Source organism: Scylla paramamosain, unplaced genomic scaffold (assembly GCF_035594125.1).
Source record: "Scylla paramamosain isolate STU-SP2022 unplaced genomic scaffold, ASM3559412v1 Contig25, whole genome shotgun sequence".
NCBI classification, from domain to species: domain Eukaryota; kingdom Metazoa; phylum Arthropoda; class Malacostraca; order Decapoda; family Portunidae; genus Scylla; species Scylla paramamosain.
Window position 1 is genome coordinate 633,905 of NW_026973690.1, and position 17,772 is coordinate 651,676.

Below are 17,772 nucleotides of genomic sequence, written 5' to 3' on the forward strand. Positions count from 1 at the left end.
TTTACGTTTACAAATATGTGAACACATAACGAACACATTGCTTGGCACAGTCTGTGGAGTCGTAACTCCTAAGACAGACAGATTTTAGGATAGATTAAATAACAAATTGTGGCAAGGTGAACAAGCATAAGAAGACCTTGCTAATGCAATGTAATGTAGTATAATAGTAATGAGTACAATATCAAAATCAAAGTAAATGGGTAAACTTGACAAAACACACAATGTAAGTCAGAATACAACAGGAGCTCAACCATCATGACAATTACAATGAAAACATTGTCCTACCAAATTCATGAAATAATTATGGTGTATCTAGGTTTGTACAGGTAACAGATAAGTTTTTATTTCCTTTTTAAATTTAATTAAATTACTTCCTCTAAGCAGGATTTTTATATCCCGAGGGAGACTACCGAAAAATTCTGGACCAAAATTTATAACACTATTTTTTAAATAGTTTAGTCCTGAATACAGGTAAGGATAAATTTACATTGTTACTCCTAGTATTACAGGAATGCTCTCTAAATTTGAACATTGAATTAGGACCAATTGTTTTAAAAATCAATAACAAAGTGAAGTATTTATGTACTGAAGACACTTTAAGAATTTTTCTAGATTGGTATATTTCATCAGTTGAATCAAATTTCTTTGTATGGAAAATACATCGGAGGAACTTATTTTGTGAAATAGATAATTCATTTAAGAATGAAGGCCAAGTACTCGCCCATAACGAAACACAATATGTAATATGTGGATAAAAAAGAGTATAGTATATACTCATCTTAGCTTCCTCACTTAAATTATGACGAATTCTATATAAGATACCAGCTATTTTTTAAAGCTTTAAGCAAACGTCATTAATATGCATTTTCCAGCTTAAATTTTCATCAACTTTAACACCTAGAAACTTGGTAGCATGTACTTGGGCTAATTTTTCACCATTTAACAATACAGTAGGAAAAACATGCTTTATAGACCTGTTTTGAAATAATATGTAATTTGTTTTGTTAACATTAAGTTTCAAGTTATTTGATTTAATACAAAGATCGATATTACTTAACTCACTAGCTACAGTTTCATGCAATGTATCAACATTCACATCTTTCATTAATAAGGTAGTGTCATCAGCATAAATAGTAAATTCAATTTTAGAACTAGCATTAATTATATATATTAGAAAAAGTATAGGCCCTAAAATAGATCCTTGTGGTAATGTGAATCTACGTTATTAGAGAGTACAATATTATTCCTCAACATCTCATCATTTAGTGTAGCGAAAGGCAATTCACTCCACAGACTTTGGTTAGAGATCATTATAACCAGTAATTATACAGAGACAATCAACTTATAAGAAGGAACCAGGTTATTTACTTCCTGCGATTTCTGGTACGTGAAGTATGCTGCTGTCGCTGTGTCGGGGCTGCATCTGGAGACCCATCACCACCACCAGTATCCGAGGGTGTGGGGCGGCCATGGCAGGACCCACTACCACCACCGACACCAGAGGATCCAGTGTGAGCAGAGTAGGGACCACCAGTACTCCCACCTTCACCACCAACCGATGATTCACCACCATTTGCTTCATTTGTCTGGACCACTGCTTCCGAGACGTGTCCCACAGCACCACGAGTCGAGGCATAATTATTTCCACCTTCAGCACCAACGGATGATTCACCACCACTTGCTTCACTCGCCTGGTGCATTGCTCCCGTGACGTCACCCACTGCTTCACGGGTCGAGACACCTTCACTGCGAGAGCTTCTTCCCTGGAGTTGATATTTAGTACTCTTATCTTTTATAATTAGCCTGGTGTGTTTGAAGAAAGGAATCTTGCCTTCTTTTCTGGCCTTCTTCATGAGAGGTATCTGACTCTTTCTAATTTCTTGGGATGCAGGGCAAAGGTCTTCATCTATATATATTTCAGAACCTTTCAATTTTCTAGCATTTCGTATCAGTGCTTCTCGATCGCTGAGCTTCTCGAATCTCGCGACAACAACACGAGAACGAGAAGGCAACACACGTCCGGTTCTGTGAGCGCGTTCTAATTTTACAGCAGGCAACTGAAGCTTTTCTTCAATGAGCTTCGACACTGCTATGGCTGTTTCTTCCCATGTTTCACCAAGTTTTTCTTCAATCCCACTTATGCGTAAATTATTTCGTCTGTTATAATCTTCTTGGTAATTCTGTCTTTGTTCAAGGTCCTTAATTTGTGACTTCAAAATTTCACTTGCGAATTTCCTGAGCTCTTTTACTTCACTTTGTAGATCCTTGACTTCGGCCTGAGAAAACTCCAGGCTTCGAGTTAGGTCCTGGATGGTTACCTCTGCTTCCCGTATTCTTGACTTGAACTGGTCAACTACAAAATCCATGGCGGCATGGAAAGTCTTTTCTTGAGAATCAAGCAAGACTTTAATAACTTCGGTATCCATTGTGAAGACCAGCTAAGTTTCAGCACGAACAACAGAGTTCCAACACGGAAACCGAGCACAGCCAGGCACATCCGCTTGCCACCACAGCCTGTGTGTGTGTGTGTGTGTGTGTTAGAAGGTCCGCGCACAAGGCTGGTGAAGGTCTGAGGATGTCACTCCCGCTGTTCATCCTAATGGCTAATATACTCGTAAAGTGATAGTAGAGAACAGGGTGATGACCAACAAACCACACTCCTCCTCGAAGGCCGCGTCCAATTAGCCACCTCATCAACGTGGATACAAGTTCCAAGTAACGTTAAAGACAGTGTTCCCCTTCTCGTTTCCTTTAATCACTGAGTTGAGAGAGAGAGAGAGAGAGAGAGAGAGAGAGAGAGAGAGAGAGAGAGAGAGAGAGAGAGAGAGAGAGAGAGAGATGCACACCTTTCAAGAGTCACAGAAGCACCTGATTGAACCATTAAACGCCAGACATCGTGTTACTATTACAAATAACAAAACAGCAAGCGCAAATAAAACAACATTACCCTTAACAACACCTACGGTCAGCGTCAATTATCGCATCAATACACACATGAAACCATCTTCATTTGAGCAACCATCAATAACCAATGGGTGGCAACTCTCACCATAAGAATGACCGTAACTAGAGGGTCAAGAATACGCGACAGAGACATACATGCTCTCTCTGCGTCAGATTACCCGAGCTTGTAGTGACCTTTGATATACCATGGTGACAGGAACAGCCAATGAAGAGTGTGAGAGGAAAGTGGGACAGTCTCGTCAGCGTGAGCGTAGCGAGGCGGCAATCCGTAGTAAAAGTGAAACCAAGCTGTGGGGGAGTGGTGCTAAAATGCTACCACTTCCCGGCGTTTTTTTTAATCTGAAGCTTAGCGAGCGTAAGAATGTCACAGGCAACCTAAGTTAATTTGTTTTGCTACATATATTCTTTTATACTTGGCTCATATCCATGGTAAAACAGAGAGGAGGAGGAGGAGGAGGAGGAAGATAGCTATCAGTTAAAGATTTACTGCTTCTTTTTAATGGATATTGTAATTCAGTACCATGTAGCAGAAGGTTCTTCAATACCCATTAACCCAGCTCGAGTTGGCTTGGAGACAATTAGGAAAGCAGCACACGCTATACAAAACTGTCACAAAGGAAAAGCAGAAACACAAAATAAAATAAAATATATAAAATAAATAAATAAATAAATAAAAGAGAATGTATATATTATTTTTTAAATCTATTCTTTTCTGACCACCTGAAAGAAAACAAATTTTCATATACAATGCAATATAGTACAATGAAACAAGGTAAGACAGAGTAGAGGATGTAGGGGAATTATGCAGGGGTGGTGATGTAATAGCCTTCTCCGGAACACTCGTATTTCAAGAAGGCAGCAATCAAACAAGACTCAGCTCAGTCCATCGTGGTAATGCAGTGATGAAGCGCTGCACTTTATGCAGTTATCCCTGGGAACAGTGAGGCCCACAATGCCACTAAGTATGGACAATGCTCACTAACTGCTACAGGCCTCAGTGATCCACAGCCCATCATAGGATGAAAGTACCAGCAACGACTGCTAACTTCCAGCAATCAGTGCTAGGTAGCTCACTCTATGATAGTTATGCTCTACATAAGTACACTTTCGTTATGAACTTTAAAGAAAAGAAGGAAGAGGAGAAAAATGGATATTAGAGAACAGACAGGTCTGGAGGGAGATGTTCTATGGGAAGCTAAGGAGTTCTAAAGAAAAAAGGCTTGGAAGGAGAGACGAAAGGTGGGAGGGGCATCGAGATAGGAGGTGAGGGAGGGAGAGGGTTAAAGGGTTACGTTACAAAACACACGAGTAAGCCGTGCAGCGTTTGACGGAGGAGGTTCGTCTACACCCTCACGTAGTTTACGGTGCTGCGACTTTATTATGCTTCACAGAATACACTTAATTTAAAGGAGAGATAAATCCCTTCTTATCTCCTCCCCTCTAAGGCAGCCTACCTCTCTAATATATAAATCTATCTTTTTTTTTTTTCTCTCCTCCTCGACTGCTTTTTTCGTGGCATGGTGGGTGGAGTGAGCGACGATGCCCTCTCACCTGCAGCAGCAGCAGTACTTTAGCATCCTACAGTATCCGGGATTCATAAATAGCGATTGAGGTGAAAGCTACATCCTCTACGAGAGTCGGTGAGTCAAGGTGTTAGTGAGTTGTTCACGTTGGACCTAACCAGAGCTCCAGATAAAAGTTGAGAAATTAATAGAGAATTGAAACTTCTGAAAATATTATAAAGTAAACGTTGAGATAACGGATAAACAACTGTACATGTAAATAAATGTCTGTAAATATGAATAAATAAATAAAAAAGTAAATAAATATGTTATAAGAATAAATAATTCTTACAATTAAAAATAAAACAAAGTAAAAACTGAGATACGAATGAAGAATTGACATTTATGAAAATGAACACCTACGTGAATAAACAAATATATAAACAACGATATGTAATAGCGTGGAAATCAAACCGAAATTTAAATCTGGACTTGTAGAAACTGGGAATTGGAGTACGAGTCAAGTGATGATGAGGTGCACAAAGCCGACACACTCGCCTTGCCTGCCTTGTGTGCTGGATTTTTTTCTTTTTTTCTTTTTTCTTTTTCTTTTTTTTTTTTTTTTGCTGTCTGGAGGTGACCCGAGGCTGAGATGCACCACGAAGCTAACACATGCTCGCTCGTGCACACACACACACACACACACACACACACACACACACACACACACACACACCGATAACAATACGTACTGGAGGCCACAATGTCTCATGGTCAAAACCGCAAACGTGCATCTCAGCTGTTTCCTAATTTGGAGAGATGAACTCGGATTTCTGTCCCACAACAGCATTACTATCAGCAGCAGCAGTAGCATCAGCGGTCACAAATATCAATAAATAATTAGATGAAAATAGTTTACTACCAATGAACTTGTGCACACTATGACTCGTATAATATTTCCTGAATAAACAAATAAGCTGTCCTACAACAGCTTTTATTTTGTTTTTCTTGTTCAAACTCGACTTCTTTACCATCAGCACGTCTCAGTTCATAATTTTGTTTTATTTATTTTTTCTCCTATCTTTGCGCGTACAGGCCACCACTCAACTCCCAAAGGCCCAAAAATCGGTGAAAGACCAATGAAGGAGTCGAACTAAAAATGACTTGGTTTTACAGGCGTGGGTGGGTGGGGAGGCTCTTTCGAAACTTACTGACCATTTTTCATAATTCAGGTTTGGAAGGTTGAGCTCTTTCCAATAGTTGAGGCATTTTTCATATTGCGGGTCAGAGTAGAGTGGGAGTGCCTTTCGTCTGTTACATGAACGTTTTTCACTTAACAGCTTGTGGGTGAGGAAGGTGGCAATACTTTTCAACTACTCGTACATATTAAACACTTTTCATTTCATAGACTGACACTGATGGTGGGAGTGCTTTTACTCTTTTACCTGAACACTTCTCATTCTACAGTGTGGGATGGGTTGGATAAGGAAAATGCTTCCATCGTTACGTTACTGTCCCGCCCTTTGGCAATGCCCAGTCTTCGCGGCGCGGGCTTGCTAAGTGCGGGAACAAATGGGGGGATGATCATTAATGGATAAGAGCAGCTAGTCTCATCCTAAATACTAGTTAGTAAAGCGAGTAGTAATATTACTTAAGGTTCTATATTATTAGCGATTCTTAAACTCTATCGTCCCTCTCCATTTATACAACAAATTGACTTTTTTATTCATTCTAACCTTTCTCCCTCTTTCCTCACCTTCGCAACCTACACCAGGTGAGATGAGACACTCATAATGGCTATAATTTTAAGTCCATCAATACTGTCCATCTAATGACAAAAATAACCTTTTTTTTTTTATTCATCCTCATTATTTCCTTATTTTCTGTGACGAACACCAAGAAAATAATAGGTGTGTAACATTTGTACTACTGAGATCGATCATCTAAGACCATTAATAGATTTTTTTTTATCTTTTTTGCTTCTTTATTTTATTTTATTTTATTTATTTTTTTTTCAACCTGCATGGCCACGATGAGATGCAAGACACGTACAAGTGACACGTTTACCATCAACATCTGTGATCTCTATCCATTAATTGGTAAAAATGACCTCTTTTCTCTTCTTCCGTAATTTGTCCTCTCGTACACTTCTAAGACCTCCATCAGGCCGAGGCAGAGTGCATGTAATAGTTGCACTAATAATGTCTGTCCCCCAAGTCCATTCACTTACTTGAATTGCCTTTTTTTCTTCTATCCGCCTCCATGTTTTCTTCCTTTACCTCCGTAGCACACACGCCATCAAGTCCGAGGTATATAATATATAAACGTTTAAGGTCATTACTGTCTATTCACTAACATTGCTTTTCTTTATTTTTTTTTTCTTTATTTTTTTTATTAACTTTTGACTTCAATTTGTTGTTGTTGTTGGTCTCTCTCTCTCTCTCTCTCTCTCTCTCTCTCTCTCTCTCTCTCTCTCTCTCTCTCTCTCTCTCTCTCTCTCTTTCTTTGACCTGCAACAAGAGGCAAGAGTCAAGAGCCACGTAGCAGCGTTGCTCTGGCCAGGGACGAAGATAGGAGCATGCCCTGAAGTCACTAGCAAAAGTTGGCACTACTCTTTTCCACGGGTCAAAACGTAAAATACAACCCACAGCCTCATAATGCATGTTCCTCTCGTGGCGTACTAATCTACTGGGCCATAAACTCCGCTGGTTTACCGCCGCAACGCCTCAGCGATATAAATGATAATTATGTCTGGAACGACGCCCAGTGAGCGGCACTGACCGTTGCTAAGGATAGCTGGGATCAGTTAGCAGAACAGCTTCCTTACTCCGGCTCCTTTATTTCCTCGGAACAGCCTGGCATGAGTAATGTAATGGCGTGATGATGACACCGATGTAAGTGAAGATCATGACTGGTGCTGTTAACTAGGTACTGTAATCGTGAAGGTGAATCAATTCCTTTTGAAGTGAACCGGGCGGGAAGGGAGAAGGAAGGGTGAGATATGCAGGAAGGGAGGGCACACTGCCATTCATACATGTCTGTATGCGGTAAGATTTATATCCAAGAGAGAACCTTAAAAATTCACGTGAAGAGGTACTATTTCATCTCAAAGCCGCGAGAGATATACTACATGAACATATAGCGCGCTCTCCACCTACCGGCGTTCACAGATTCATTGGAAAACTATGCAGATCACAGCTGTTAGTCTCAATAAATCAAGGCTTTCGGTAATGGAATCCCGCTCTGGTGAGATGGTGTGCTCGGAGGGACGCTGATGGCAGGGGAGTATCGGGACAGTACGATGAGTTACCCTCAACACGCTTTCCTGGCCGTCACTGGTGGAAGGGAGAGAGAAAACTGTTCTACTTCACCCATTTATTACAAAAGTTCACGCCCACAAAGACAATAATGCGTCTGGTCTCTGTCACTATACAGTGTTGGGTTGCGTTTCTCTCTCTCTCTCTCTCTCTCTCTCTCTCTCTCTCTCTCTCTCTCTCTCTCTCTCTCTCTCTCTCTCTCAAACACACACACACACACACACACAGAGAGAGAGAGAGAGAGAGAGAGAGAGAGAGAGAGAGAGAGAGAGAGAGAGAGAGAGAGAGAGAGAGAGAGAGAGAGAAACGCAACCCAACACTGTATAGTGACAGAGACCAGACGCATTATTGTCTTTGTGGGCGTGAACTTTTGTAATAAATGGGTGAAGTAGAACAGTTTTCTCTCTCCCTTCCACCAGTGACGGCCAGGAAAGCGTGTTGAGGGTAACTCATCGTACTGTCCCGATACTCCCCTGCCATCAGCGTCCCTCCGAGCACACCATCTCACCAGAGCGGGATTCCATTACCGAAAGCCTTGATTTATTGAGACTAACAGCTGTGATCTGCATAGTTTTCCAATGAATCTGTGAACGCCGGTAGGTGGAGAGCGCGCTATATGTTCATGTAGTATATCTCTCGCGGCTTTGAGATGAAAAACTACAAAATCCATGGCGGCATGGAAAGTCTTTTCTTGAGAATCAAGCAAGACTTTAATAACTTCGGTATCCATTGTGAAGACCAGCTAAGTTTCAGCACGAACAACAGAGTTCCAACACGGAAACCGAGCACAGCCAGGCACATCCGCTTGCCACCACAGCCTGTGTGTGTGTGTGTGTGTGTTAGAAGGTCCGCGCACAAGGCTGGTGAAGGTCTGAGGATGTCACTCCCGCTGTTCATCCTAATGGCTAATATACTCGTAAAGTGATAGTAGAGAACAGGGTGATGACCAACAAACCACACTCCTCCTCGAAGGCCGCGTCCAATTAGCCACCTCATCAACGTGGATACAAGTTCCAAGTAACGTTAAAGACAGTGTTCCCCTTCTCGTTTCCTTTAATCACTGAGTTGAGAGAGAGAGAGAGAGAGAGAGAGAGAGAGAGAGAGAGAGAGAGAGAGAGAGAGAGAGAGAGAGAGAGATGCACACCTTTCAAGAGTCACAGAAGCACCTGATTGAACCATTAAACGCCAGACATCGTGTTACTATTACAAATAACAAAACAGCAAGCGCAAATAAAACAACATTACCCTTAACAACACCTACGGTCAGCGTCAATTATCGCATCAATACACACATGAAACCATCTTCATTTGAGCAACCATCAATAACCAATGGGTGGCAACTCTCACCATAAGAATGACCGTAACTAGAGGGTCAAGAATACGCGACAGAGACATACATGCTCTCTCTGCGTCAGATTACCCGAGCTTGTAGTGACCTTTGATATACCATGGTGACAGGAACACCATGGTGACAGGGGGGAGTGATGAATGGATGGTCACTTTTTTTCCAGTAAGGGCACCCAAACAAATGAGGTAGTGAATGCAAATCATAGATGAAATACTCACCACTTTCTCTCCACACACACACATATATACATATACTCATCTGTACAGCTTCATACAAAACAAATATATATTGACAGGTATTATTCCCTTTTGTTTCTCAGCTTAATTGTTCTGTCTCGACGTCTTAAAACACTGGAAAATTCATGTAAAGGGTTAAGCCAGAGGATAAAGCAGCCAGCAATCCAATCCCTCACAGAATACTCAAGGTGTTATCATACAGAAGAGTATCACTACTCTCGTTAACATTTATTTCACAAAGTTAAGAGCAATTCGAAAGGATAACCAACGCACCTTACTCGCTCAAACAATATTTTCCATATTTCTTCGTCCACTGAGTCAAAATGATTCGCGTCATTTTATTAAGGAAACTTTTATGTATGACTGCAGGAGAGGCCTAACCAATCAGAGCACAGTGATTGCCGCGGTACAAGTGGAGTTCAATCTCCCCGGACCGTCCCTCTATTTCGTAAGATTCTTGACTCCCTGATCTATCCGACATTTTTTTCTTCTGTGTTCTAGATTTCAAATGATACAGTAAACCTTGTGACTTCTGTAAATATGAGTAATTTCAAAGGTCGTCCAATTCTGCACCTGTCTGTTACCTCTAAGCTGAGTACAAGGAACCAGTCCCTTCTCGCCTGGCGAAGTCACTAATTTGAGACAGGAGCCACTGACAATCCTGTGGTAGGTTATTTACAAGTGAAGGGAGAATCTGGTGTGACGGTGAGGAAGGAGTGGCGGTACATACGTCTGGTGTGACGATATGGAAGGTGTGCTGGTATATAAGTTTGGTCCCGCGCATGTGCAGCACTCAGTATTCGCAAACAAATGTACGACGTGGTATATTTGAGTGACTGCTGTAAGATCTGGAGCTTACAAGACAGCTCTGGACTTTGTGTAGAAGTTCCCTTCACCACTGTGTCTACTGCAAGTTAAAATGTTATTACTATATTCACAAAAGGTAATTTCAAACTAAATATGAATTTACAAGCAGCTGCAGTTGGTAAGGTCATTCTTAACTTATATCTAACGTCAATAACGATTTTTGTTCTTTTCCTATGCAAGGAAAACAATGAGCACCATAACAAATGAACTTAATAACATTTTTGAAATGTATGTACAAACGCGCCCAGAATGTGAATTTTAGAACACAAAAGAGCAATTGAGAAGGGCAATGAACTGAGAAGAATGGAAAAAAATTTGAGAAAGGGGATCGTGTTTATGACGGACCATTTTACTGTCAAAGAGACGGCTGTTGCACGATACCTTAGTAAAGTTAAAATAATCGATAAAATTTAAAGTGTGTGTGTGTGTGTGTGTGTGTGTGTATGTGTGTGTGTGTCCACTTCTGAGAGTAGGAGACGGTAGACAGAGAGGGATATTGATATTGATATTGATATTGATATATTTATTTGCCTTATAGTAGGATACAAGTTTGATATACATACAAATGTAGTGAGCCATTCGTCCATTGAGGTTTTGCTCTCTATGGACTTATATTGGATGTTATTATATGTAAAGGCGAAGCAGTGAAGTCGAACAACTATTTACATGTTTGAATTATTTTTACATTAGTCTATAGCACTATATAAGTTTAAAGAAAACTAAAGCAATAGTACCCAGAAAACAATAGCAATAACTGTAATAATAATAATGATAGTAAAAATAATAATAATAACAATAATAATATTAATAATAATAATAATAATAATAATAATAATAATAATAATAATAATAATAATAATAATAATAATAATAATGATAATAATAATATCAATACTAATACAAATACTACTACTACTACTAACACTACTACTACTACTACTACTACTACTACTACTACTACTACTACTACTACTACTACTACTGATGATAATAATAATGATAATAATAATAATAATAATAATAATAATAATAATAATAATAATAATAATAATAATAATAATAATAATAATAATAATAATAATAATAATAATAATAATAATAATAATAATAATAATAATAATAATAATAATAATAGCAATAGTATAATGATAATAACAATAATATTAGTAATAATAATAATGATAATAATAATAATAATAATAATAATAATAATAATAATAATAATAATATTAGTAATAATAATAATATAAATAATAATAATAATAATAATAATAATAATAATAATAATAATAATAATAATAATAATAATGATGATGATAATAATAATAATAATAATAATAATAATAATAATAATAATAATAATTATTATTATTATTATTATTATTATTATTATTATTATTATTATTATTATTATTATTATTATATAAAAATAACAATAACAATAACAATAATAATAATAATAATAATAATAATAATAATAATAATAATAATAATAATAATAATAATAATAATAATAATAATAATAATAATAAATAAATAAATAATAATAATAATAATAATAGTGATAATAATAATTGATGATAATAATGCAGCATATGTAAGTAATAAGTGATACATATCTAACATGTTATAGATACATGTTAGATATAAATACACGTAAACATACTAATATAGAGAGCTCAGCGAATACAAATTAAATGACATGTATGCTACACATATATGACAAATTTTTAACAGGGATGTCAAGATATCAGTGTCACAAGTAAATATTTAAAATGTTAATAGTTACTGAATACTGTTTTCATAAGTTTTCTTTAAAATGAAATGAAATTGGTATCCGCAGTGAGTGACTCCGGCAAAGTGTTCCATTGGTGAGAGCCTCTGAAGGGAAGGCTTTGTTTTGCGTGGGAAGTTCTATACAGTGGTAAGCGAAAATGGAAAGGTCTGCGTGTAACATTGTGAGGAAATGGTGTGAAACCTTGGTCTGTGGTGAGGGAGTGTAATGACTTATGAATAAATAGACTGCTTTGTACTTTAATAATGTCAGGGACAGTTAATAACTTGCGATTACTAAATAATTCTTTCGTATGCGCGTATTGACTTTTGAGAAACATTATTCGAAGCAGCTTTTCCTGGGAGACCAGAAGACTATCAGTGTATATTTTACATGCTTCTCCTCAGATTGCACTGCAGTACTGTAAGTGAGGTTATATTAATGAAAGATAAATTTGTCTTAAACATTTTTCACTTATAAATTCCCAAAGTCTAAATATAACACCGGTTAATACAGATATTTTATGGAGTTAATGATGTCAATGTGATTTTTCCATTTCAACTTATTATCAATAGTTACGCCTAGAAACTTAAATTCAGTCACTTAATTCATTAAAGCATTATCTATTTTTGTTGGTGGACACAATGGTTGAGACATAAGAGGGCTTGTCACCATGAATTTAGTTTTATTCAAATTTTATGTTAATTTGTTACTCTTTATCCACATAGATATTTTGTTTAATTCTCGATATTATTACCCTGTAGGAAAACTGTAGTGTCATCTGCATATCAAATGAATTTAAGTTTATCATTTGAGGAATAAATGTCATTTATGTATATAAGAAAAAGTAGCGAGCCGAGAACAGATCCCTGAGGAACACCAGATGATATGTCGCTGTAAGAGGAGCATATATTGTTGTAGGAGGTGAACTGTTTCCTGTGTGATAAATAACTATGAAACCATTTATGAGCGTTACCTCGTATTCCATACACAAGCAATTTTTGTAACAAGATGTTGTGAGATATTGTCTCGAAAGCCTTTGATAGATCACAAAAAACCGTGAGTTGACACAATTCAGCATCCATAGCATTATACATGTTCTGGCAGAGATGGTGGACAGCTAACTCAGTCGAATATTTAGGTCTGAATCCGTATTGTGATTAATTAAATAGTGAATGTTTAGTAAAGTAATTCATTAGCCTAGAAGCCATTATTATTTTTTTTTTCAAAAATCTTGCTGAAATTAGATAAAATAGAGATTACAGAATGATCTCTTTTCTTGAAGATTGACACTGTACGTGATATTTGTAAATGATTTGGAAAGCAACCTACTCGAAAAGATTTGTTCATGATAAAAACTAAAAAAAGGTGAAATTTTGTTATTGCACTCTTTTATAATTATGATGTTAATTTAATCGTGCCCAGATGAAGAACCTTTAATGTATTTGATGATGGAGTTAACCTCAATTAGTGTTGTTGGCATTAAAAAGAAAGAGAAAGGGACTGGGGGAGGCATACTCGTATAATCCTTATAGCAAAACTGAATATCACTATAGTTCCTGGCCAGTGAATTACCGATTGAGCTTTTTTGCGGCTCTTATCACTGTGGTCAGCTTGTTTCTGTATGATTTAAAGTGTGATTCATAAGTCAAGGGCCACTTGGCGTGTAATTGCTGCAATCTATTGCGTTGTTTTATGGATTTTCTCATAGCAGGTGTGATATAAGATTTCCCTATGTGTTTTTCCTTTATCTTTATTGTGTTTTTTTTGTGAAGTGTCTCTTAAATATTTCCAAAAAAATAAAGATATATTTGTCAAAGATATAATTTACTTCGTTGTGTTGTAAAATTTTCCAATTATAATCTGTTAATTCCGATTTAAATGCAGCAATATTTTCATCTGAAAATGTTCTAATTGCAAAAGTTACAGGTTCGGGCGTGGATTCTGATTTTGGAGATACGAATGAACTAGTAACAGGAAAGTGATCGCTGATTAAGTGAAAATAATGCGACTGAAAACATAATTATCTAAATTATTTGTCCAGATGTGGTCCATTAAAGTTGCGGAGTGACTGGTCACACCCGTTGGCTTATTTATGGTGGAGAAGAAGCCATAACTGTGAAAAAGGTTTACAAGATGTTGGGAATTTGCCACTGTAATTAGGAATGTTTATATTAATGCCACCCATAATGTAAACAAATTTTCTAGAAATTATTGCAGTGATAATAATGTTATCTAATGTAGAAATAAAGTTGTCAATGTCTGAATTTGGTGGGCGACAAATCATGCCAATTAAAAATTGCTGGTTTATTGATTTCCAAAAATAAACATTCAATGTACGGTAACTGAAAACATAAGTTGGAAAGTGTTCTGACGTCAAAGTTGCTGTTAACGTAGATCGCTAATCCACCTGCTGCAGTACTTTTGTTATTAAAATAGCTTTCATAACCTTCTATTGAATAAAGAGAACGCATTGCATCATTGAGGCGGGTTTCACAAAATGCTAAAACATCAAACTTAATGTGATTTACATTAACACATTGATCAACACAACTGCCAAGGTGAAGTGGTATACTGCTAATATTGAAAGCTAATAGATTTAAGCATTCAAAAATATTATGTTTTAACTGATTCATTAAATACATAGTCACAAGAAGGTTCGTTAATATTGCATTGGATTGATAGATTATCTGAAACATGACTAATATTTTCAAAATAATTAAATGGATTGTACATCATAGTGTCTATGACACTGAGGGAAAAATTGTGAACAACAGTATTGCTATTTAGAAAATTAGTGAAAGCAATATCATCAAGAGAAGCAAAAAGGAAAGGGGTTGTGTTCCATTAGTAAAAATACTAAGTAATACTTAACAATATATGATCCTTCTTAAAGTTTATTTCTTTCTTGCATTCCTCTTGGGATATTTCCTCATTTCCTCTGAATGTGGGAGGGACGCGGCACCGGGTAACCCAACACACCCTGTCGGCGGCTGGAGAGGAGGGAAGGCCTGTGCTGTGCTGCTGATGTGCACCGCGCTGGTCCGCTCCAGCCCATCGCCACCCTGAGCATCCGCGCCATCCACGGCAGCCCCGTCCTCAGCCACTGTCCTAGTAGTTGCATCAAGTAACTCACGGTTACGTAGAGTGGCTTCGTCCACATCTTGTTGTTCACGGTCGAGATTTGATGGAGCCACATTCACAGATGGTTTCTGGGTGATAAGTCTGCCCTTCATTATAAGTTTTGTATAGGTAAAATAGGTAATTTTTGCTTCAGCTCTGGCCTGTTTCAACTGTGGCATTTGTGCGTTCTTGATGGAATGTGATGCAGCGCATAGGTCGTCGTTGAAGTTGGTGTTGGTTCCTCGTATTTTTCTTGTGTTCCTCATGGCCGCCTCACGATCGCAGTAACGAGAAAAACGTGTCACAATGGGTCGAGGTCTGTCATCTCGACGCTGTCCCACCCTATGAGCGCGCTCCAGTTCCACACCAGGCAGTTCCAACTTGTCTGCCAGCAGGGAAGACACCATCACTGCTGTCTGCTCAAATGTCTCCCCGCTTTCAGGCTCCGCCACACCGCTGATAAGAATATTGTTTCTCCTGCTGTAATCCTTCTGTTGGTTGATCCGTTCCTCCATGCTTTTAATTTGTTGTTGTAAGGACTCAGTATGATGAGTAAGTGTATCTATTTTTCTTTTACTGGCAATTTTTTTTTTTTTTTTTTTTTTTTTGTCATGGTCTTTCATGGCGTGTTTTAGTTCGTCAATTTTTCTTTGACTGAACTCAAGGCTGGCAGTGAGACTAGAGGCAGTGGATTTGAGCGACTGTATTCGCTCAGTCAAGTGTTTCACCATTACCTCCATAGCACCTCTATACTCGTATGCCTTTCCCGAGATTCAAATAATATTGTAATGTCAGATGAATCCATGCTGATGCCTTAAGACGAGGTGTCAGTGACGTCAGGGATTTACTGTTTCGTGACGTCAGAACACTACTGCGCATGGCCAGTAGCCAAGCAACTTGACGAGAAGGGATGTGGGACTCTAGACAAAATTTCTTATGGTAATTCTGCCCAAGTCCAAAACCATACAACTCTGTTACACCCTCTAGATTGCCAACTGTACTCTTAGGTAACTTGCTTGGGTAGTGTGATGTCCGTAGGAGCTCTGGTACCCTTATTATATTATGGTACCTCTCTCTCTCCTGGAGAGAGAGAGAGAGAGAGAGAGAGAGAGAGAGAGAGAGAGAGAGCAAGCTGTTAACAAGGCTGACTGTTACCTACCCTGACAGCCGAGCAGCTCAAAGCGCATGGAGGGTTGTGAGTGCCATTCCAGTACGTGCAACCTCACAAACCGACCCAGCACAGGCGGTTCCACGTAGTTGTGCCTTGTCTGGGGCGAGTCAACGTTGGCCTGGAACACCTGGGAAGGAGAGAAGATTTGTGGTTAGCCGGGTTAGTAAAGAACCACCTTGTATGGGAAGAGAGAGACAGGTGTGTTGTCATTCACACTGGTTATCAAAACTCAGCCAGGTTTATAAAGAAATAGACACAACTTATACGTAGTTTGTCGAGATAGTAAAGAACCAGCTTGACTAGGAAGCATTTAACCTCGCTTACCGATTATTGATTCTAGTGAGACTTACAAGAGTTTGAGAAAAACGCACGTAAGAGTTTAGTCGAGTTAGTACAAAATATGGAAATGGGTTTTGTTATTCCTAGTGCCAAAGCGAGAAAAAGGACAGTATTATCAAACACACTATTCCCCGATGAAGCATAACGAACAGAAAAATGTATCCTTTATTTAGAATTTCGTAAGAGTGACTGTCTTCCAGGGTGTGAGTGGAAGGGAGAGGCAGGATGGTCAGCACTACCTCCATGTGACCCAAACCCATGCGCCGCTAAACCTGATGGAGTGGTTATGCTTCTCGCTAGTAGATAGTCGAGCGGCCGCCTTCCTGATGGACTGGTTCAGTACTCGAGCCAGCCAAGTCTCAATATTGATTAGAAAAAATGGAGCTTCATACATGTGCTTGTGTGACAATAATAATGTTAATGAAGGCTGGAGTGAGTGACAGGCGAGTGAGTGTCCTGGCATTCTTGTGCAAATTTAGTACATTTCCTGATCACTTTTGTGTTTCAGACAATGTTTGGTGTAGGTCTCTCTCTCTCTCTCTCTCTCTCTCTCTCTCTCTCTCTCTCTCTCTCTCTCTCTCTCTCTCTCTCTCTCTCTCTCTCTCTCTCTCTCGATGGGAAGTAACCAGTAGCACAGATATGCTGGTGAATACGCCTCGCCACCTTCCTCCACGCTTCGCAGCATTTAACTGCAACTTTATTTTAGCTTAAGAGTAATTTTTCCATAAAGAAAATTAAATACCAACTTGAAATTTATCGGCATCCAAGTGTCAAGTGTAAGTTTATATGTAAATTTTTGGAAGAAAAGTTAGCAAACAAAATTAAATTAAATTAAATTAGATAAAAATGAACTGACAACTAAGTAGATAAATAAATAAATAAATAAATATGTAGGTTGCTAGAAATAAATATTAATTAATTAAGATTATGAAAGTTTTAAGTACCAATTTGTTAATATAAAAGCAAAAGAGAGCGAGAAAGAAACGTTTATTTATTTATCATTTTTTTAAGAATCTCAACATACAACAAACATTACATAAGACACATGGAACAAAAAGGCACACTAGTGATATTTTTCCCTGAACATATGAAGCAGTAGCCATCAGCTCTTCGTGCACCACGGTCACTGAG

At 38.1% G+C, this 17,772-nt stretch overlaps 1 protein-coding gene across 1 annotated transcript; it reads right to left on the reverse strand.

The window, feature by feature from the left end:
• Positions 1-1,364: 1,364 nt before the first annotated feature.
• On the reverse strand, positions 1,365-2,426 carry LOC135097568 (keratin, type I cytoskeletal 10-like). Its single transcript, XM_063999491.1, has one exon. It carries the CDS (start codon positions 2,424-2,426, stop codon positions 1,365-1,367), a length of 1,062 nt encoding a protein of 353 aa, XP_063855561.1.
• Positions 2,427-17,772: the final 15,346 nt, after the last annotated feature.